The 23,472-nt window shown below is 42.1% G+C and overlaps 1 protein-coding gene and 1 non-coding gene across 2 annotated transcripts in view; both read right to left on the bottom strand.

The window, feature by feature from the left end:
* Positions 1-300: 300 nt before the first annotated feature.
* TRNAG-UCC lies at positions 301-372 on the bottom strand. Its single transcript has one exon. It is a non-coding gene; the product is annotated as a tRNA-Gly (tRNA).
* A 7,027-nt stretch (positions 373-7,399) lies between these two features.
* The window catches only part of IQCA1 (IQ motif containing with AAA domain 1), a 260,984-nt gene continuing 244,911 nt past the window's right edge, over positions 7,400-23,472 (bottom strand). Inside the window, exons 17-19 of the mRNA XM_038749256.1 lie at positions 18,799-18,976; positions 11,745-11,983; positions 7,400-7,970 (exon numbers count right to left, since the gene is read on the bottom strand). Of these exons, the coding sequence (XP_038605184.1) occupies positions 7,827-7,970; positions 11,745-11,983; positions 18,799-18,976 (561 nt within the window). The 3' untranslated portion in view covers positions 7,400-7,826. The remainder of the gene's footprint in view (positions 7,971-11,744; positions 11,984-18,798; positions 18,977-23,472) is intronic.

Genomic DNA, 23,472 nt, shown 5'->3' with positions numbered 1-23,472 from the left:
CTCAGTCTGGAAAGGCCTCCTGGAGGAGGTAAGCTCTTAGTAGGGCCTTGAAGGGAGGAAGAGAGCTAGCTTGGCAGATGTGGGGAGGGAGGGCATTCCAGTCCAGGGGGATGACGTGGGCCGGGGGTCGACGGCGGGACAGGCGAGAATGAGGCACGGTGAGGAGATTAGTGGCAGAGGAGTGGAGGGTGCAGGCTGGGCTGTAGAAGGAGAGAAGGGAGCTGAGGTAGGAGGGGTTGAGGTGATGGAGAGCCTTGAAGCTGAGGGTGAGGAGTTTCTGCCTGATAAAAATATCATCTCTGCGTTGGTCGGGAATTGAACCCGGGTCAACTGCTAGGAAGGCAGCTATGCTCACCACTATACCACCAACGCTGCTCTAGAGGCCAATGCTCAGAACCACACGCGACAAATCCAGGAGACGGTGCGGCCAACCATCTCGTTTGTCGTCCTGCTCGTTATCGTAAGCATGTTTTAATCCCAGCAAGCCGCAGTCCTTCCCTTTCTTGTGGGAAAGATTCAAAGGGCCTCAATGCCGGGAGAAAAATAAAAAAGGAATCTTTGCGTGGTCCAGGGATAATTTGCAAGACCAACTCCTTCAAATGAACTCCAGCATTTCTACTGCTCTGGAAAGGCCAGTGCGCACTACTTTTGAAGTGCCTGTGACAAAGGGGCCTGGCTGAGTGCATTGTAATTTGCCACCAGAAGTTCCAAAGTACTGTTACTTTCAACGATCTCCAGAGAAACCCTAATATGACAAGGCATTGGCATTGTGCTTAATAATACCAGGGGGGAAGAAAAAAAAGCCAAGATGTTCTATTTTGTAAGGTAGAAGCAATTGAACGAACTACCGCGACCCTTTTGAAATGTGTCAGGGTTTGGTATGTTATGTAAAGGCAACATTTGCTACTCGAAGTGTGAGTTGCAAAATCATAGCGATTCAGACAGTTGCGGAAGCGGGGTGGAAATTCAATTTCACCCAGTTAAGAGTCGGTCTGTCTAGCAGGGAAAGAAGCCTCTGTGAGTTGGCAGTTCCATTCTGAGGCTTAATGAACCTGGTAGGTGCCCTAAACAAAGAAATGGACAAGCCACACAAGCAGCTGCTATCTTTTCAGGTAGAGAGGGACAGGGCACCAGTTTGTCAGGCACATGGAAACAGTGCAGTGTAGTGGAAGGAGCACTGGACTAAGAGTCATGAGTGCCGGATTCTAATCCTGGATCTGTCACTTGCCTGTTGTGTGATCTTGGGCAAGTCACTTTAATTCTTTGTGCCTCCATTTCCTCATCTGTAAAATGAAGTTAAAATGCTTGTTCTTCCTATCTCTTGGACTGTGAACCCCATATAGGGCAGGGCCTGTAAACTAGTTGTGGACGGGGAATGTGTCTACCAACTTTGTTATATTGTGCTCACCCAAGTGCTTATACAATTTTTGCACACAGTTAAACACTCAATATAATGAATTGATTGAGGGATTATTATGTTTGCCTACCTAGTATCTATGCCAGTGTTTGGCATGGCATTTGGTACATAATAAGCACTTAGCAAATATGGGAAGCAGTCTGACCTAGTGGATAGAGCATGGACCTGGAAGTCAGAAGGACCTGGATTCTAATCCCTGCTCCACCACTTGTCTCCTGTGTGACCTCGGGCAAGTCACTTAACTTCTCTGTGCTTCAGTTACCTCATCTGTAAAATGGGGATTAAGACTGTGAGCCCCATGTGGAACATGGACTACATCCAACACGATTGTCTTGTATCTACCCCAGCGCTTAGTTCAGTGCTTGGCACATAGTAAATGTTTAACAAATACCATTAGAAAAAAAAATCACAGTTGTTGTTAGTTAATTCAGATTGGTCCATCCAGACTGTCCAATGGGTTGGAGGGTAAGGGCATTATAGTTTTTTTTTAGGCCAAGAATGGTGGAACTCAGATCAATCAGTTTGACTGTCATATTTACAGCTCTGCAGGTGGTTAGGGGGAGGGAAGAGAGGGACTAAAATTAGCTTTTTGGGTAGCTGATAAATTTCAGTTGTTTATGCCACCCTCGGACTTCCACTTCCATAGCTCAAATAGGCAGCTGAATTTCATTTGAAAGGAATTGAAGATTAAGACATTGCTCTGCTGGCTTCAACTGGTGCTTTGAGACTTTTGTCTCCTACTAATTACCATTTTTCACTTCTCATTCCTCTCAAGCTCACCTTCCCATTATGCCTCATTCTCAACTCTTCTACCTCCAACCCCTGGCTAATACTCTTCCTCCTGCCTGAAAGTCCTTCCCCCTTCAAATCTTCCAGACCTCAACAAGCCCCATCTTTAAAACCCTTTTGAAATTCTGTTTCCTCCAGGCAGTTTTCCCAGTTGCTTTCTCTTCTCCCCAGTTTATGTTTTCTCACATTTGTGCCAACTCAGGACTCTTACAATCACAACCTTCCATTGTACCTACCTCAGAGTTTAGGATGGTGAATGAGATTGTAAATGCTTGACAAATACCGTAATTAATTTTTTAAAAAATGGCATTTGTTAAGTTCTTACCATGTGGCCAGCATGTTCTAAGCACTGGGGTAGTTACAAGCTAATCAGGTAGTACACAGTCTTTGCCCCACATGGAGCTCACAGTCTTAATCCCCATTTTACAGGTGAGGAAACTGAGGCATAGAGAAGTGAAGTGACTTGCCCAAGGTGACACAACAGACAAGTGGTGGAGTCAGAATTAGAACCCATGACCTTTTGACTTCCAGGCCCTGATCTATCCACTACGCCATATTGCTTCTCTTGGGTTGCAGGAGAGAGAAACAGCCTCCTGAAATGGAGGAAGTGGATGATGGGAGATTGCCTTGGTTTGAAAGATTCTTCATACTGAAGACTAAGTGCCTTCCAGGAGATAACTGGAAATCTTCACTGCATTTTAGCTGCCTCCTCACATCTCAGAAAATGGCTCCCCAAATGCTTGGCTTTTCCCTCTGTCTGTGATGTGAATTTTCAAAGGTCCTAATCTAGGAAAGGTGTCCCATCTCCAATTATGGAATGCTGGGATCATCTTTTGCTGTTGTCCCAGTCGATCAGTCGTATTTATTGAGGGCATACTGTGTAGAAGAGCACTATATTAAGTGCTTGGGAGAGTAGAATATCGCAGTATAACAGAGTTGGTGGACACATTCTCCGCCCACAATGAGCTTATTGTCTCCTGGCTGTCCATGGTTCTGCCACATCGAGGTTGGGCCTAATTTCTTCTGTCTTTTTTAAAATGTCTGTTGTATTTTTCACAATCTCTTTGCATTTCTGGGAAAGCAGAATCTTCTGTAGCACCTAAAACCCAGCTGTCTTAGAGCTGCAGCATGGCCTAGTGGATAGAGCACGGGCCTGGGAGCAGAAGGACCTGGGTTTTAATCCCTGCTCTGCCATTTGTCTGCTGCGTGACCTTGGTTGTCACTTAACTTCTCTGTACCTCAGTTCCCTCACCTGTAAAGTGGGGATTAAGACTATGAACCCTATGTGGGACAGGGACTGTGTGCAACTAGATTATCTTGTATCTACCCCAGTGTTTAGAACAGTGCCTGGCACATAGTGAGTGCTTAGCAAATATCACAATTATTATTACTATTATGAATAATGTGCTTGGTTGTGCAAAACGCAGGTGTCCCTAATGGATTTGAGGTCACCAGTTATGCAAATGTTGTGAACACAGGCAGAAAATTGACCATACCCACCTTTTTCCTGGAGAACAGTGCCCGGCTTGGATCAGCCCTTGGGCCAGCCGCTTTGTGGAGAGCTGATGTGCAGGTCTGACAGAAGACTTTGACACTCAGGCAAACTTGAGAGTCACATAACCAGGCCCAAGAAGTCCCTGTTTCACGGAGGAACATGATCTCACCCTCTCGGCCAGTTATATTTTTACCGGCTGCTTGGCTCCCTCCTCCCAGCCATGTGAGGGTTTGAGAGGCTCAGCAACTCAGGTTGCCAGTGACTCCCACCCAGTGGCATTTGGGCAGGCCTCTTGGAGGTCACATTATGTTCAGAATATCCACTCTGTTTGGGTGGCCCTTCACTAAAATGGTCCCCCCGCCCCTTTGAGGCTCATGCTTCCTTGAAAGAAATCTCAAGCATGGTCATCGCCTGCAGCTGTTATTAGTTGGGCCAGACCAAGAGCAGAGGACTGGTGTTGTTTAGATCCAGTCTTGCCTGAAGGGATCTGGGCCTGATGACTCCAGCCCTGTGATCATTCTTTGCATTCTTGGAGGTCCATCTGGTCGGTGTTCCTCACACATTCTCCACATGCTACCACATGCTACTTTACTTTCCCAGCCAGGCCCTAGATAAGGACCTGGAAGCTGCAGCCTGAAAGAACAACTCCTAAAAACTCTGACAAAGAATTCCTCAAAGCTCTTTGACAAACAACTCCAAACTCTTTGAACATATCTAATCTATGCCTCCTCACCACCAGGCCTTTGCTCAGCCCAATTCTTATTCCTAGCTCTACTTCTGCCTCTGGCAGGGTCTGCTCTGTGCTCAGTCCAACCCAGCAGTTTCCTACCTGTCTGGAGCTTTAACACACCCTGGGAGCCTAGTGGGAGTTGGGGAAGAAGGAGTGCCTCCTCTATGATGCTCCCTCCATATCTGTTCACTGATCCCATCCGAGTTGGGGTCACCTGTGAAAGATGTCTTGTGGGACAGAAAGGCTTAGAAATCTGACCCATGCCAACAAATCAGAACCCCAGAATAGCCCAAGTTACCCCAGAAGCTCCACTATACTGGGCAAATGGGGTGAGAGAGTGAAACTTTCACAGCTGATTCCTGATTATTTTAGCCAGCCACTGCCAAGCAAAGATTTTTTTTTTAATGGCATTTAAGTGCTTGCTGTGTGCCAGGCACTGTACTAAGCACTGGGTAGATACAAACTAAGTAGGTTGGACACAGTCCATGTCCCACACCGGGCTCACAGTTTTAATCCCCATTTTGCAGATGAGATAACTGAGGCACAGAGAAGCTAAGTGACTTGTCCAAGGTCAAACAGTGGACATGTGGCAGAGCTGGGATCAGAAACCAGGTCCTTCTGAATCCCAGGCCCAAGCTCTATCCATTCCGCTTCTCTGTACTTCTACTGCTCATCCTGTCTTTGTTCTTCCTCCTGCTCGCATGTCAGGCATAGCCCAGGTTACAGCAATCTCATGATACAACCATCCCAGGGAGACAGTTTGCATTGCTTGATACCTGAATCTATGCATATGCTCGACTGGCCCTATGTTCAAGCTGAGCACTATGGCTAAGTAAATCTTTTCTTGCTCCCTCTCATCTGGGCTGCGATTAAATGAGGAACAATGAATGGATCCTGGAGGAGGCTTCTCCCCCACCCCCCATCTATGTCATGTTTTCAATGCACCAAAGAGACCCTGAACAGAGAACTAACTGAGAAGGCAATGCAATTTAGAAATGGATGATATCAATATTGGTGAGCGAATTGCAGCTCATTCAGAGGAATTGCACTCCAACTACCTAGATGGTAAACGTCTAGGCAGCGAATGTGTTGTTCTCTCACAGTAAACATTGAATAATGATGATTCATCAATCAGTGGTATTTATTAACCACCTACAGTGGAACACTGTATTAAGCACTTGAGAGAGTATAATTCAACAGAGTTGGTAGACATGTTATCTGTCTGAAAGAAGCTTGCAGTCTAGAGGGGGAGACAGACATTAAAACAAGGACCTTGTAAACTTGAGCCATATAAATACATCACTGCAAAAAGCTTTAACAGATGAAGAATAATTTATAGTTTCTTCACATCCAGCTAAAGTTGTGGTATTGAAAAAAAAATCAGTTTTCAAGAAATCAGATGAATGTACAAAAACTGAAGAAAACCCTCAGATGGAGAAAGGAGTTCACAGGTGCACAGAAGTTTTCCAAAGGAAGTTAGCCAGCTACAGGGGCTTTATGAATAAAAAGAAGGCTGCTGTTGAACTCCAGTTGAATACATTTTGAACTGAAGTTGAAAAAAATACTGCCACAGTCAGAAGAACAAGTTTCTTCTGTCTCTGCAAAGATTCATCCTATTATAACTCTTTGTTTCTTTTAAAGAACTAATATTGGTGTTTATTGAGCACCTGCTTGGTGTAAGCCACTTCACTAAACACTTGGGAAGTACAAATTGAGCAAATGGCATGTTTCGTGTTCATAGGAAATTTACACTCATAATGTATTTTGGTGACCATTGTTTTTCCCTTTAGATTTTTTTGGGCACTAACCAAGGAGCCTACAGCAGGAGGTGGGGCAGATCTTAAATTTTTGGGAATCTCTGGCCTCCATAGCACTACCAAACGCACATACAAACACTCCATAGCACTACCATAGCACAACTCTCCTGAGGTTGTAGAGCTAGCAATTCGGGGGAGGGGGAGAGATAGAGGGGGAGATGGGAAGAGAGACTCGCTTCCCATCTAACATTGATTCAGACACCAAGTGCTTATAGGGAGAGAAATGAAAATTCATACTTCTTGGCAATACCCGCTGAACAACTTTATTTACTTGTTTCCCAAGAATTTATGTTTTCTAATTTAAGACAAGTTGTATTTATTCCATTTTATACCAAGTTTATCCAATTCCTGGTCGTGTTGAATGCAATCCAGTTACACATATTTCATATTTAGTTCTGTTTGCTTTTCCAAATCATAAGACTTCAACAAAAACATTCAAGCCATCTAAAGTTTAGCAAGCAATGCTGAATTACTCTGATTTCCTTGAAGACTGAAAGAATGCTTCAATCATCTTACTAACTGTTTAACTGAGATTAGCAAGAAAAGAGTGTCCTTAGCTGCCTTTGGTTGCTGTTCAAGGCTAATTCTTGGCAGGGACACACACAAACCCATGGACCAGGCTGGACTGAGTCTATGGCACTGTGGCCTCCAGGAACGCTGTACATGAAGCAGTCTAGACAGAGAAGTCACAGCTCTGTTTTTCAACCATGGGGAGGCCAGCAGAAAGGCTGTGCCAATTATGGAGAATCCTGTCACCAGGTATGGTAATATTGGATTTCTCCATTTTCTCTGCTACAGGTCCCCTCTCCACCTGAGAGTCTCCAGCAAGGAAACTCTCTGAACTGGGTTGGGAGCTGAGTCTCTGACCCATAGTCACGAGGCAGAAGAAATGAGCCTGGTTTTGGTACCCTCCCCTAAACCAGCCCCACCAACAATTCCCATATCTAAACAGCTGCAAAACAGGAAAAGAACATTCTGTTGGAATGGGCTGCTGACCCTGGGGCTGGAACCAGGTGCAGCTATTTCTAGCATAACATGTCCTGTCAAAGTTAGTCGATTGAAGTGCGACCATTTTATTAGGAATTATTATATAAAGTATTTATATAATAGCTTTTGAGAGAAGTAAAGAGTAATTTCCTAAACATCCCATGTAGAACCATTTGTACACAAATTAGCAAATGTCTAATGAAGAGAGAATGATATGCATATCCTTACCATACATTTGTAAAACTTTCTAATAACTAGGCTAGCCGACAAACCAAATATTGAGTGGAGGAAGTCTGTAACAATGTGAAATGAGTTGGGTACCTAAAAATTTTATGAAGATTAGTGAAAGTTACTATATTGTAGAATACTTGAAAAACTTAAAAGCCCTACAAATCCTATGAACTATTGAATTCACAAATCAATATCCAAAAGTCATGGCAGGTTAGTGTCACATTACAGATGAGATGCTTTTGAAGGTCTCTTTGCAGACTGACATTTGTTGGCTTTCTTCTCACCAGGGCACTGTTGCCTCTGACCAAAATGGGGCATATTTGTTGCTGAGAGCTTCTCTGGAGATGTTCGGGCAAGGAATTACTTCTTTTTTCCTTTCTTTTCTCTTTTCTCTGCTCCCCCTTTGCCCTTTTTCTTTCCTTTTTCTTTTCCCTTTTCTCCTTTTTCCCATTCCTCCAGGGCTCTGGCTCGTCTCTTCCCCAGAGGAGTCTTGGCATACCAGGCCTGAAAACAGACATTATCAATATTTATTGAGTGCTTACTGTGTGCAGAGCACCATTCTAAGCACTTGGGAGAGTACAGTCCGACAGAGTTGGTAGATGAGTTCTTTGTCCATGGTGAGCTTACAGTCTAGAGGGGGAAATGGACATTACTATAAATAAATAATTTATAATATGTAATTTATAGATATATACATAAATGATGTGGGGTTGAGGGTGGGGCAGATGGGAGCTTGGGATAGAACAGAGACACAGTTAGCTAAACTTGCTTTCAGTCGAACAAAATGGATGCTTTGTTTGCCCTTTTGGTTGGGAGTCAGGTTAAAATCACTTTCGTGAGTAATGATATCAATTACTAATTACGGTATTTGTTAAGCACTTACTTCGTGTCAAGCACTGTTCTAAGCACTGAGGTAAATCCAAGTTATTAAACATTTCTGTTTTCTGGAGCATTTCTTAGCTCGTCTCCCCAAGGTTGGTGACCGCTCCAATCTTACACTACTCCTTCCTTTCTGTTGGGGTCTTAGGCAGATTTGGCCACCAGTTATTATTTGACAACTAATTGTTGCTCTTCTTTTCAAAATTAGCATTGCTAAAGTGGGGTTTGTATAAATAATGTGATATTTTTAAACTCTAGCATAATTTGTTTCTAGGTTGATTTGTGTGATGGTTTACAAAAATTTCATGGCTAAATTGGGTTACTTTAACCAGCAGGTGTCAAACTTCAAATTAGGACATTTAATAGCAAGTTGGAATGCTAAGGGTCATTTATGAGAAGGGACTCAGTATTTTACAATGATCTGAAATATCTATCTATGTCTAGCTATATCTATATATACATAGATACATATATAATGTATGCATATATATATATATAGATAGATATAGATATAGGAAGATAGATGTAGATATATAATAAAACCAATGTTGTAAGCAAGAAAAAAAACCTGGCAGTTATTCTGGAAAAATGGAAAGGATCAGTCATGAGCACATAATGCTTTTAAATTAAATTATTCTAGTACCCATCATGGAATTTACCTGTGTTTAAATGTTCTAGGTTCTCTGAAACTGTGAGTGTAGGGTTCATTCATCTAGTTAAAAAAAACCCTACATATTTGGTTAACAGCATGGAAGACAACATTCTGAAAAGAAGGCAGGGAAGAAATTTGTAAACACTGATGAATCTTGAATCAGTTTACAGTTTCTCAGAGTAAAAGCATAGGTATCATTAGGAACTGGCTATCTGCTCAATATTTCCCTGTGGTTAAAAAAATTAAATATACTCAAATGTACTGAGTTCTATGGGAAATTGTGTGAATGCTGTCACAATTTGATAAGGAAATTTCACTTTGAAAAATGAATTCAGTTTTGTCCTCCTCATCTCAAAGGTGTGTTAAAAATGGAAAAGGCTTAGGGAAATAAGGTCAGATCTTCAGAACATGGGGATATGTAGCCTTCCACTCAAGAAGAGCTGGTATTATGAGAATTTAGTGTGAAAAAGAGAGTCGAGGATGAAATGGGTTCACAAGAGATTCAGGAACCTGATGTATGCTTGCAGTTAGCACTACCTAGGTTTAAAGAATTATAGCAGATTTCCATCAGGTTTCTTAACAGGATTTCCAGCTGCTGTTAAAATAGACTCTTCCCATGCCACCCCTCCTTCCCCCCATCTCTCCTCCGCGCCCCCCGCCCCCCAACACACACCAGACCAAGTGTCTGCTGCCTTGGCCAGGTGTTGTTATTTTTCTCCTTCCTATGAAGAATCTGGATAAGCCATTGAACAAGAAATGATTATAGAGTTTGTGGGGAAATAAATTGTTTTAGATGGAAATTTCTCTATCCTTAGTACTGATGATCCATTTGGGGCTTACTCCCAGAAATAATGTGATTTGAGGCAAGCACTCCAGTTCACTGCCATGGCATGAAGAGTCAAGTCTATTTGGAGGCTTTACGTTGGCTAACTTTGTTTTTTCTAATCACCTGCGGGGGTTGGGGGTGTTCTTTTTTAGTTGAAGCCTTTTAGTGTGGCTAAAACTTAGATGAAACCTATTTTATTTGTGTATCTAATAAAATGGAGACATCATACTACTTGGAATGTGTTTGAGCTTGGTATAGGCCCACCAAAAGTGGAGAATTGGTAGGTATATAAATGTTGCCAGAAATTAATATGAAGATGACAAGTTTGCATGGGTAGATGTTTCTTTTTCTTTTTCCAAGCTGCAAAAACACACTGCATTTATGCATTAGTGAGATTGAAAGCAGAATGACCTAGTGGAAAGAGCATAGGCCTGGGAGTCAGACGACCTGGATTCTAATCTGGGCTCAGCCATGTGTCTGCTGTGGGAACTTGGACAAGTCACTTAATTTCTCTGTGCTTCAGTTTCCACAACTGTAAAATGGAGATTCAATCTTACTCCCTTCTGGTTAGATTGTGAGCCCCATGAGGGACTGTTTCCAACCTGATTAACTCATATCTACCCCAGTGCTTAAAACAGTGCTTGACACATAGTAAGTATTTATCAAATGCCACAATGATCACCATCATCTTTTGTTGATATGCATATTCTGAAAGATATTATAGTTTGCAAGACTTACCAAAACATGTGTGTAAATGCATTCCTGCTCCTCCTAAATGGATTTTGATCAAAATTGTAAGAATGAGAAACTTTTATTTCTGTTACATTCTTCCCTATGGAGGCTACAAATGACTCTGCTATATTAGGCTCAATCAGAGTCCTTGACCAGGTTTCTGGTCTCCTTTTCATTCTGCATAAGGAACTCTTTCTGAAGCAGTAAGAGTCCTATGATGTATAAAGGAGATCTTCGATGCATTCAGGACTACACTTTAACAACTGCTAATACTAAAGTATGGTGGATTTTCCAATTCTAAGCCATATCTAAAATGCGAAATGCATTAGAGCAATACTAAGATAAGGTAGAAAATTCAAGAATGAAAAATACTGTTCACGGGTATTTTTGGTGGGTATAAAGACTTGTTCTGTGCTGTGAAAAATGAAGTGAAAGGTAGGGAAAACAAAAATAGTGATTCAAAGATATTTTTAACTGGTATAAGGAATTCTGCCTTTTTAAAAAAATGTTCTATGCTGGCTCTCCTTTTCAATGAGTTGCTGTTCCTTAAGGCTTTGGGCATAATTTTTTTCTGGCAAAAGTAAGTGGGGTTTGGAACACTGAACTTCCCCTGAATCTTCCCTGACCTGTCTGGATAAAGTTAGTACAGGTAGGTGTCTTTCAAATAAAATGACTCTTTTCAAAGGGAAATTATACTGTCCAAATCCTCAATGAATTTGGCATTAGGCTGAACAGTTAATCAGTATGTCAATCTGTACCCTTGGTATTTGGTAGCACTACATCCTCAGCCCCACAGCACTTTTTTGTTTGAATGATATTTAAGTGATTACTATGTGCCAGGCACTATACTAAATACTGGGGTAGATACATGCTACTCAGGTTGGACACAGCCCCCTCCCACATAGGGCTTACAGTCTTAAACCCCATGTTACAAATGAGGTACTTGAAGCCCAGAGAAGTTAAATGATTTGCCCAAGGTGGCACAGCAGACATGTAGTAGAGCCAGCATTAGAACCCAGGGCCTCTGACTCCCAGACCCAGAGGTTTCTGAGGAGTGGAGAAACACAGCAGAATAATTTTTTTAGAAAAAATGATCCAGGCAGTAGAGTGAAATATTGACAGAGAAAATCAGAGGGAAAGGAGTTGAGTGCTTCCTGGTTTGGCCGGTGACTGAAGGGCTGATGAGTACCTTAAAGTGTTCTTCTTCCTCCTTGAACACAGGGTCTAGGCTGGCCAGGGGTGCAATAAACTCAACGGCCGTCAGTGGTTTGTGTTTCTGCTGCCTGATGCGATGGTCGCTGAGTACGTTTTTCACCACCTGGATGATGTGTCCCTGGGTAAAACCATCAGTAACCTTGGCTAGGCAGCTTATGTTCAGTGCGTTGGTGATGATTCCTCTATTCTGTTCAATGATTTCTCTCCATAAAACTGTTTTAGCAAAGATATTGGAGAAAGAAAGCAAACATGCATTAATGACCCTGAAAACACCTCTCAAGACCTTGCTTTAGTTTTGAATTTCAAGATGTACTTCATCAGAAAGGGATATGTGGATTTTTCCCACCTCTCAATTTTTATTTCTACATTGCTAGAGTAGGGTGGAAAGGCTTTTAATTTTTGTGCAACCACTGGTTTGCTGAATCCTTTTAGTGAAACTGTTTCCTTGGTTCCATGTCCTAAGCAGGACCAGTCATGCTGTCTTCCATCCAGAGAAAGTGCTGGGAGTTGACAAAGAGTTGGGCAGAGAACCATCAACTGGGTACAGAGGGCAGGGTTCTCTTACTGCACTGGGCCCCTGGAATGTTTCTGCCTGCTTTCAGCAGCCTCTGATTTCCACCCTTAGATAACTTAGCTCAAGGTTTCTGAAGGTTTTTGCACACCAAACAAATCCCATCTGTAATTGTTAATCATAAGATTAAACATTTCCAATGACATTCCAAGTTAAATAATCTCAATACTACTAATAAAACTCTTGATAGAAAAAGTGGTTAATGGTTAAGGAGGTAGAGGGAGGTTTAAAAAAATTAAAGTTGCTATTATAAGCTATATTTATAGTAGAAGATATGTATATAAAACAAAATATAGTAAATGTAATTTTGTGATAATTTCTAAGTTACTTGAAACATGATAATAGCATAATATCTTCAGTGATTACTTTATTCCTACAGACTGGTAGGTAGGGGAAAATGATATCCTTGAGGATAAAATCAGCATGGTCTAACAGAAACAGAATGGATCTGGGAGTCAGAAAACCTGGGTCCTAACTTTGCTCTGTCTCTTGCCGACTGTGTGAACTTGGGGAAGTTGCTTCATTTCTCTCAGCCTGTTTCCTCATCTTGTAAAATGGGGATTGAATATGGGTTCCCCCTCCTACCTAGACTATGAACCTCATATGGGTCAGGGATTGTCTCCAACTTAATTACCATCTTATAACCACCCTAGTGCTTAGAACAGTGCTTGGCACATAGTAAGCACTTAGCAAATACCAATTTTTAAAAAAAGGAATGTGGGCACTTGTCCTTAGGCAGAGAGTAATCTAGGGGAGGACCTTGGAAAAAGAATCCAAATGGATTTGAAAGGCATGACCTATGCCCTTCAAACATTCCCATACAGTTCAGCTAAAGTTATAGTATCCATATATGAATATGAAAGTCAAGAAATTGATAGCAAATTTTGCAACCAAGACTGTTCCTAACTCCATATAGCAGTAAAGCCTTATTTCCTTTATGGTGAGTTGGAATTGCAATCCAAATAACATCAGTGTAAAGTGAATGCAGTTTCACACAAGAAAATGTGGGGAAATTAATTCCCCAACCTCTCCAGACCACAAAGGTTGCATGTTCTTCTTTTCTCCAGTTGCCAAGTACGATCACTCCCTCTTCTCCACCACATACCTGCCTTTGTACTGGGCAAGGTGGGCAGGAGAGGAAACGACAGGACTCTAGAGCGTTAATTTCTCTAGAAATTCTTGCAGAACTAACTACCTGCTGATAACAGGGAGAGTGCAGGCAGGGGTTGTATTTATCCAGGTAGTTGGAAGCCAGAAGTGGGAAAGGAAACAAGTAGGGAGGAAAATAAAGTCCCCATTTTTCTAAACAGACACTGCAATGTTAAGTTTTTTGGGCACAGGGACCGTGGCCTTTGTTTCCACTTAACTCTTTCAGGTGTTCAGTACAGTGCTCTGCACACATTAGGAACTCAGTAAATACATATCATTGGCTGTACTTGACAGATAAAGGGAGAATTCTGTGACAGGTTGGTGTTCCCGATTGAACAGCAAGAACAAAGTTTACCAAGGGACAAGAAGTGCAATACATTTAAAAGAGCTCCACTTAAATAATTCAAACCAACCCTGTGCACTTGGAATGCATGTCTATGTATGAATTGCTTACATCTGAAAGGGAGGGTTTCCTGAATAGAATGATTTCCTGAAAAAGCTCAACACTTCTCAATACTACATATGAAAGAGATAAAAAGCAAATCATCATATCTAAGCCATGGCCCTTCCTGGTTTCTGTTAGGATATGAACTGCTATATTGATGTTGCCTTTATATGCAAATAGCTTCAGAAATTTTATGCAAAAGTAAGAATTAATGCATATAGATGTGTATAGACCCTGGAGTGTGTAGGTAGAGGTCTTGTATTTTTGGTTTGATGATAATATTAACTAACCATGGTATTTAAGTGCTTACTATATGTCAAGCAGTTTTCTGATCTTATATGTCATGTAGTTTTCTAATCTAATCAGGTTGGACACAGTTGTGCCCCACATGGGACTCCCACTCTAGGTAGGAGAGAGAACAGGTATTGAATCCTCATTTTACAGATAAGGAAAATGAGGCACAGAGGAGTTAAATGACTTTCCCAAGGTTACCCCGCAGGCAAGTGGCAGAGCTGGCATTAGAACCCAGGTCCTCTGACTCTTAGGCCTGGGCTCTTTCAACTAGGCCATGCTGCTCCTTTGCATGTTTCTTGCTGAGTTTGAGAGCCACTGTGAGGATGTCCAGTAAAATCTGGATCACTGACCAAAGCAGCTCAACAGGAACAACTCATGTGCTAAAACAACCCACTTCAATCACTCCCTCTATATCTACTACCACTGGGGGAAACCAGACCCACACCTATGTCTCTCCCCATGATTCAGTGTCACATTAGAGACTATGATTCCCCTGTGAAATAAAGCATTTCATATTAAAGCTAGGTTATTGTGGGCTATTCCTTGAGGGGGGAGAAAGGTTTCATGTATATGTTGACGATATTTATAAAAGACAGAACTTGGTTTACATTGTTCTTTGCTAAGAGAGGGTGGTGTGGACACTTGCTTGATGGTGCATTTTTGATTTCTGTGGATAGGGTAGGGTCTGATCCCTAACTGGATTTACTATTTGTCTCCAAATCAGGGTAATGAACACACCAAGGACAAACATTTGTGGGTTTGCCAAGAATATTACCTCCGATTCCAGTTATTCTCAATCAGTGATATTTATTGAGTGCATACTGTGTGCAAAGCACTGTATTATGCACTTGATTCCCCATTTGATGCCTGCTTCTTGTTGCCACTTGAACTCTGCTTTGCCCTTTAGACTTTCCTGCCTTGGATGCAATTCCAACTTCAGCATAGATGTAGGAGGTTTGGGTGATGAGTATTACACTAACTTCCCTCCTCCCCATCCTAGTACTTGAGGATTTCTGTTCAAGTCTGAAGTGAATAACATTTTGCTGAGTTTTTGAGCCTGGTAAGTCTGAAAGGCCAGAAGGTTTGAAGTCACAAACTGGATGAGCCCTAACAGGGACTGTTAGACTTGTGAGATACTGTGATGGATTGGATTATTAGCCAAACCTTCCTCCAGGAAAGAACAGAGGGAAGAAAAGTATTTGGAATGTGGTAGAAAACCCACAGGAACTCCTGAATCTCAGGCAAGACATCAATCAACAAGGAAGTTGATGCTACTTTGAGAAAAGTTGTGAGGGTTAAAGAGTTTGATTGGGGGAAAGGATGTATTTATTGCATTTGTTCTTTGGACCTCAAGAAAGATTTCTTTTTCCATAGAAAATGGACAGCTTGACTTGTTTCTTCTTTCAGTAATGTAATGCCATCACAGTGTCTCCCTTGAATACAAGAAGCCACAATGCTTTATATTCTTATTTTTCTTTGTGTTTTCTGTGGTTGAGTTGTTTAGATTTGTTGACAGAGATGAAGTTTCCCTCTCTAGACTGTAAACTCCTAATTGGCAGGGAAGATGTCTTCTAATTTTGCTGTATTGTACTCTCCGAAGTGCTTAGTAGAGTACTCTGTGCATTAGTGCTCAATAAATACCAATGATTGATTTGATTGAAGTCACCAGTGGTGAATTTATATGCACTTCAACCAGACTATAGGCACCCAGAGATTATTCCTAGTGCTGATATGTGTAGTGTTTGCAGTGCCTGATTCTATTTTCATCTTTGCATCTTTGTAGTATGTTGGTGAGCCGAGTTTGGCATGGGAGAAGGCACCAATTCTAATTCCCTTTTAACATTTGGGTTGAGCAGTGGCTTCCTGAAAGAGCTGCTTCAGTAATCAGACAACTAATATCTTGAATGGCCCAGTTCACACAGGACTGTGGAGTAGGTTAGGGATAATTTTTTATCTTTTAAATGGTGATTTGCTAGGGAGACAGCCCTGAGGTAGCTAACCAATGGGCTTCATTGATTGAAAGATGTCATTTTTGTTCACTCTTAAGACTGAACATGTCTTTAAGATGGATACACTACTAAATGTAGCTAACAAATGTTTCTTTTGAGATCACAAAGGGTATTTTTGATAACATTTATGTTGTTTCAATGGTATTTCTTAAGCATTTACTATGTGCCAGGCACTGTACTAAGCACTAGGGTAAATATAAGCTAATCATGTTGGACACAGTCTAAGTCCGTCATGGGGCTCACAGTCTTAATCCCCATTTTACAGATGAGGTAACTGAGGCTCAGAGAAGTTATGTGACTTACCCAAAGTCACACAGCAGATGCGTGTAGTAACTGTTGTTGGCTAGGAATACAGGAATGCAGTAAAAATGCCCCAGAAAATACCTCAAATTTCTTTTTGTGTGTGTTTGAACTCAGTTTTCTCCCATGCTCTTTCAGTCATGAACCATTGATGTGTCTGGGTTTGTCTCTGTCTTAATATCCTTGGAGCTTTTCCCAGTGTATTGTACAAATTGAACAAAGTTTGGAAATGAATACAAAGTTGCAGTTTAGCAGAGAGAGCCCTGACCAAGAGCTGAGTCTGAGGTTCTTATTCTGTTCCTTGCCATCGACAGTGTGAGTCCTAGTGAAGCCGCCAGATCTATTGGAGTCCCTTTAGTTCAACTCTGGAAGACTGGAAGAGTAATGCCTTTTGTACCTACCTCATGGCTGTGTTGTGAGGATAAATTAGATTATATCTGTGAATTGATTTGAGTTCCTTGGAGATAAGCAATACATAAATGTCTGGTATTCTAATATAAGAATGAAATGGGCCATGTTAAATATCAACTGCTTCATTTTTTGAAAGATCTACGGTTTTGTCAAACCATGAAAATCATAAAATTCAAAGTGAAGTACGACACTACTTCAACGGGATTCAACGGGATTCAGTTTGTATTTTTTTTCTCTTGGAAAAAAACTGCTCCAAACTGCTTCAACATGTAATTAAAGAAACAAATTATAAGAGATTACCGCATTTACTCTCATAATTGTCTGCACTGCATAATTCCCTAGGCCACCCCTGCGCATTTTTGAGAAAGAACTAAAAGATTCTTTTTTGTAAACAGTGATAGTGGTAGGACCTAGATAGGAAGGAGAAAGGATCAGAATATGCTAACACCACATTTACAGGCTCCAGTTGGAGATGGGCTCACTCTTTTTTAATTTATGGTATTTGTTAAGCATTTACTATGTACCAGGCACTTTACTAAGCTCTGGAATATATATGTTTATCAGGTTTGACACAATCGCTGTTCCATAGTGGCCTCACAGTCATAATCCCCACTTTACAGATGAGGTAACCGAGGCACAGAGAAGTCAAGTGACTTTCCCAAAGTCACACAGCAAAGTGGTGGAGTCAGGATTAGAATCCAGGTCCTTCTGACTTCCAGGCCTGTACTCTATCTACTAGGAGACTCTGTTTATTCTTGGAAGGAAGAGGAGAGGGAAGGGAAGGGGAGTTTATTAATTGAGTGTCTAATGTGTGTAGCATTTGGGAGAGTTCAAATGAAGAGAACAGTATCAGGTGAGAAGCAGTATGCTCTAGTTGAAAGAGCATAAACCTGGGAGTAAGAAGACATGGGTTCTAATCTTGGCTCTTCCATTTATCTGCTGTACGGCGTTGAGCAAGTCAGTTAACTTCTCTGTGCCTCAGCTACTTCATCTGTAAAATAGGGATTATGACTGTGAGCCCAGTGTGGAACAGGGACTATGTCCAACCCGATTACCTTGTACCTACCCCAGAGTTTAGTACAGTGTCTGGCATATAGTAAAGCCCTTAACGAAGAGCATAAAAAAGTCCCCTATCACCTCTCTCTTCCTTTTGTCCTCCACTCCTCTTTTTTTTTTTCCTCTTTATCCCCTTATTACTCAACTTAATTCTTATGAGAACCAGGGTAATAGCTCCTCCTCTGTTTTGGGGTTGCAGAATTATTGGGCAGTTAAGCTAGTAAATAACAGTATTTCTTTACCCAGTTAGAGCCAATTATGGTAGAGAGTGAGTGGGCAATTAATTACAGGTTCATCATAGGGAACACTTGGAAGTTTTTAAATTCTTTTGATTTATTAACAAAGTTTTGTATATGGTAAACTAAGTGCTAATTTCTGATGAAGAGGTGAAATGTACACGAGAAGCTTGTAGATTAGAACTCTTTCCAGCTGAAAGAAAAATGTGTGCACATATGAATTCTTGCCATTTTCACAGCCAAAAATAATAATCCAAGTTCAGACTCATTTTTCCTAAAACCCAGTGAAATATGTTCACAATGAAACAAAGATGTACTATCTCCCTTTCACGATCTGGTGATTTATGTTTCCAACATTACATTTTCAGTCCACGTTTCAGGTGGGGATCCTCCTCTAATATACAAATTCCCCTTAAATCACTTTCTGATAAGTGGATCAAAAAGATATTTCTCCTTTGATATATTGGTACACATTGACATACACAGTTCCATACCAAACAGCTGATGGCTTGAAGGTTAATAAAACACTACTCTGGTTAGAGATGTAATGTACTTGCCAAATCTGGAAGCGTAGTCTGGTCTGGGAATCAAAATAATTTTTTGGTAAACCTTGCAGAAAGGCCCGAGGTCAGCATCGAATGGGCGTTGGGTGGTTCCCACGACCAGAACCCGGTCCTCTTTCTTCAAAAGTTTCAGAATTTTGGGAAGATTATTTTTCAAGCGCTTAGGTTCCATCTTGAAGAAGAAGGAAGGATGCGAATAGAGAAAGAAATTAGCCCAGATGCACTGGAAAAAAAACAAGGACTAAAAAAATTTTGGGCTCCAAAGGCAAAGCATACTGCTTGTGTTAATGACTTTTAAGGCTGTGAGCTTTACTCTTCAACCCCTTCTGTTCTAGGATAGATCCTGAATTGTTACAAAGTAGGACTTTATGACTTTCCTTGCTGGCATCACCTCTCTCTGAATTCTTGTATAAAATCAGGAGAAGGGTTGCAGTCTGAGAGTAAAGGCTTTGTGTGGATCAGGGTAGAGCACTGACAGGCACTGAATCTCTGGCTGACTCGGCAACAACAGATGTGCATCACGTTTTGAGTATTATGAAACATACAAGAATAAAAAGGTTCTTGGCAAAAGTTTGCAGAACTTATAGAATTGCTGAGGCCGTTGCCTCAAGGTGTTTTGACCCCCTCCATTGCCCAGATCCTCCGTGTTACCTGGTGAGAATCCCATATACACAGTGACTGTTTCCAAGCTGAGGGAAGTGGAGGGGGGTCTGAGTATTTAAAACACTGGACAAGAATGTACCAAGTGAAAATCAATATTGGAGAGGTTAAATGAACACTGACCTGTCCAGTCTAAAACTAGACTAGTATACTTCTTAATAACAGAAAGCAGAGCTGGAAATGGAGACATTGTGATGGGGACAAACCTTTAGTGGAGCGAGAATCTATCTTTACTTGGGCACAGTGGAAGGCGGGAGTGTCAGTCCAGACATTTTAGCCATACTTGCATATACGGCTAGGACCCCACCATCAGCATTATATTTTAAAATGATGGACAGCTGTGAATACATGTGCATTTGTATATGTAAATACAAATTTCCCAATTTCCAGTACTATTCTGGCCCAAGAAATGGAAGGGGCAGCTGGGTTTTAGCTGGAAGGTGTCTTGGTAAGATTTATAATTAGAATTATGTTGCTTTCAGTTTCCACAGTGGTTTTTCTTTTAGTGGTGTTTCTTAAGTGCTTACTATGTTCCCAGCTGCTGCAACTCTGCCCCCTGCCCCATCCCTCGTGAGTCTGCCAGGCAGCTGAGGCAGGGGGAAAAGTAGTAGTGGTCTCTTTCTCACACGTCTTCAGGGTGGGGGAGACATGACCCTCTTGGGCCCAGGCCCTGAGGCCCTGGGATGACCAGAAATATGGCAGTGGTGGTGATAACCTCACCATCATCATCATCATCATCCTCTTCTGGCTTCACCCCCTCAGTTAATAATGATAATAATTGTGGTATTTACGTGCTTACTAAGTTCCAGGAACTGTTGTAAGCACTGGGGTAGATACAAGCTAATCATTTTGGACACAGTCCCTGTCCCATATACTGCTCACAGTTTTAACCCCCATTTTACACATGAGGAACCTGAGGCCCAGAGAAATTAATTGACCTGCCCAAGATTACACAGCAGACAAGTGGTGGAGCTGGAATTAGAACCCAGGTCATTTTGACTCCCAGGTCCTTGCTTCATTCATTAGGCCATGCTGCTTCTCTTCTCTGGTTCCAACCATGGAGGGTCAATTGTCCCCTTGGCCATGCTGACATCGTTCACCTGGTCGTAATCCTTTATTTTGATAATAGAACATACTATAAATGTTAGCTGCATAGTAGACTTGACGACCTTCCTTAGACAGAATCACGGCGACATAGGCTTCCTCAATTTGCTTTTTTCAACTTGTGGTTCTGTGGTAATTTGGGGGTTTTCCCAAGACTTGGGTTGAGAGTCAAGAACTTTGAAAGGTGCCACTGAAGTCTGGTGAAATTCACTTCTTGAAATGACTTGCACTTGGCTGTCCTTGTTTGTAAATCTGTTTGCCAGGTTAAGCCCTCTTTGCCCCTAGTCTCCCCTATCCTAATTCCTTTGTCCTGCCTTCTCCACTCTTTTAGTTGCCACCTGTGTGGTTTTCTTGTCTCCTCTACAATCTCTTCTTCTGCCAAATGGCTCTTAGAACCAGCCCTGGCTTTTTGTTACCTTCTTAAACTTAGTGACTGCACTGCAACCACCAGCTCCTTCCCCTTTATTCATTCATTCAATCGTATTTATTGAGCGCTTACTGTGTGCAGAGCACTGTACTAAGCACTTGGGAAGTACAAGTTGGCAGCCTCACATGGAGGGCTGTAGTCTCTTCCCAGACCCCCTTTCCTGACATTGTCTGCTCTCCCACACTCACTCAGCCCAGTCCACTGGTGTTCCGTGGAGTTTGGGCCACAGTGGTGGCTGCAGGGCTACTAAGTAAAATTTATGAAATGGTTAAAAAGAGAAAACTTCTGGGGCTAGTTACGGGGTTCTCAGCTAGCCCAGCTGGGGTCTCGGAAAGGAATAAGTATTCCAAATGTTCCTTGATTTTCCTTTCATACAGAGGAAGGGACAAGTTGTAGGGATCTCCTATAGGGTGTGCCTCCCCACCCACCTTAGGTATTAGCCACCTCAACTTGGCTGAAGGAGTTATATTCCCCCCATCAGAAGGAGGAGGTGAGAAGGGGTGCATCTCTTCCTCAGTCACCCCTGGAGCTGGGGCTGTTGGCACAGAGAGAGATCACTCACTCTCCCACCTGGGGAACGAGACCCATCTGAGGAGATCAGGTCCCCCTCCACTATTCCACCAGTCAAACTGGTCACCAGGTTAGTGGACCAAAGAGGACAATCTAACAAGAGTAGTAAAGAGAACTCAAGGGCAATGATTCTGAGGTAACAGGTAAAACTGAAATCTGAAAAGAACCGCTTATTCCTAGCAATCCATGGTCCCTCTCTAGAGAGAAGGTTTCCCTCTTACTTAGGCAATAGTCCCTGACAATGATTCTGAGGTAACTGGTAAAACTGAAATCTGAAAAGAACCACTTATCCCTAGCAATCCATGGTCCCTGTCTAGAGAGAAGGTTTCCCTCTTACTTAGGCAATAGTTCCTGGCCTGTCCTGCCTGCAGTTTGCAGAGCCTCTGAGTCAGCTTCTGTTCTCTGCATCCTTCAGCAGGGATGAGAAGGGTTTGATCATCTATCAGCAGCCTACATCAAGTTTCCATCTTGCTGTATCTCCTTTTGCACTTTTTTTCCCCCAAACCTCCACTTCAAAGTCATTTCTTCTATGCAGCTGATGAAGCATCATGGCCTAGTGAAAACAGCACAGGCCTGGGAGTCAGAGAATCTGGGTTCAAATCTTGGCTCAGCCACTTGCTGTGTGACTCTGGGGAAATCACTTAACTTCTCTGTGCCTCAGTTTCCTCATCTGTAAAATGGGGATTCCATACCTGTTTTCCCTTCTGCTTAGACTGTGAGCCCCATTTCCAAACTGCCCCCTACTTGGTCATTGAATTGTGTCTGACTTGAATATCCTTTGTCTTCCCCAGCATTTATTACAGTGTTTGACATATGATAAGGAACTATGCTAATTCTGTTGTACTCTCCCAAGCGCTTAGTACAATGCTCTGTAAGCACTCAATAAATAATACTGATTGATAATGAGTGCTTAAGAAATACCACAATTATTTTATTAGCTTCCTCCAATCTAATCGTGTCATCTCTGGGATAGAGAACTGCCTAAAACAAAACAAACAGATTCTGTGCTCTTTCTATATTGAAATACTCTATTATAAATGAGGTTTTCCCTTCCACTTCTATTGTTTTGGTGTGGAACTCTCCTAAGACCTTGGGGACTTTTCAGACTTTGTCTCCTCCCTGTCTTAGTATACCAATACATCAAGTGTTTTGTTAAATACTACAGGAGGGTAGAGGGAGTGGAGAGGAGGTGGGGAGAGAAGAAGGGCAGAGAGGTGCAGAGCTGGAATTCCCTGGGCAAGAAGCAAGTGGCATGCTATGTGCTTTGCCCCACAGCAATGACAAGGGAGCTGTGCTGCCAGGTTTTACTTTGCATTTCCAAACTGCCCCCTACTTAGTCATTGAAATCTTCCAAATTCTTTTCCTCTATCCAATTCATTCCTCATCTTTCAACTTTTTTGAGGTTGTTTTGGGTCTGGACTCAGAGATCCCACTTAAGCAGCATCTCTGAGGACACCCCCTTTCACTGAGACGCCTAGAGGCCAGTCTTGGTTCTCAGGTCCATTGAGGGATAATAAGAATAATGACTATGGCATTTGTTAAATGCTTATTATGCCAAGCACTGTTCTAAGCGCTGGGGTAGATACAAGGTGATCAGGTTGTCCCATGTGAGGCTTACAGTCTTAATCCCCATTTTACAAGTGAGGTAAGTGAGGCACAGAGATGTGAAGTGACTTGCCTAAGGTTACACAGTAGACAAGTGGTGGAGCCAGGATTAGAATCCACATCCTCTGACTCCCAAGCCCCTGTTCTTTCCACTAAGCCAAGCTGGCTGACCTGGGGAAGGGAGGAAGATCAAGAAGAAGGGGGGCATTTTATCCCTAGAATCTGCCTTGATGACAGACTTCTGTCACAGTCTCTACTCCTCAGGCCTATGCTGGAAAATTAAGCTAATAAATCTACTTCCA

This window comes from Tachyglossus aculeatus, chromosome 7 (assembly GCF_015852505.1).
Source record: "Tachyglossus aculeatus isolate mTacAcu1 chromosome 7, mTacAcu1.pri, whole genome shotgun sequence".
Lineage (NCBI taxonomy): Eukaryota > Metazoa > Chordata > Mammalia > Monotremata > Tachyglossidae > Tachyglossus > Tachyglossus aculeatus.
Note: the sequence above shows the minus strand (reverse complement) of the source record. Positions and strands in the feature narration are given on the sequence as shown.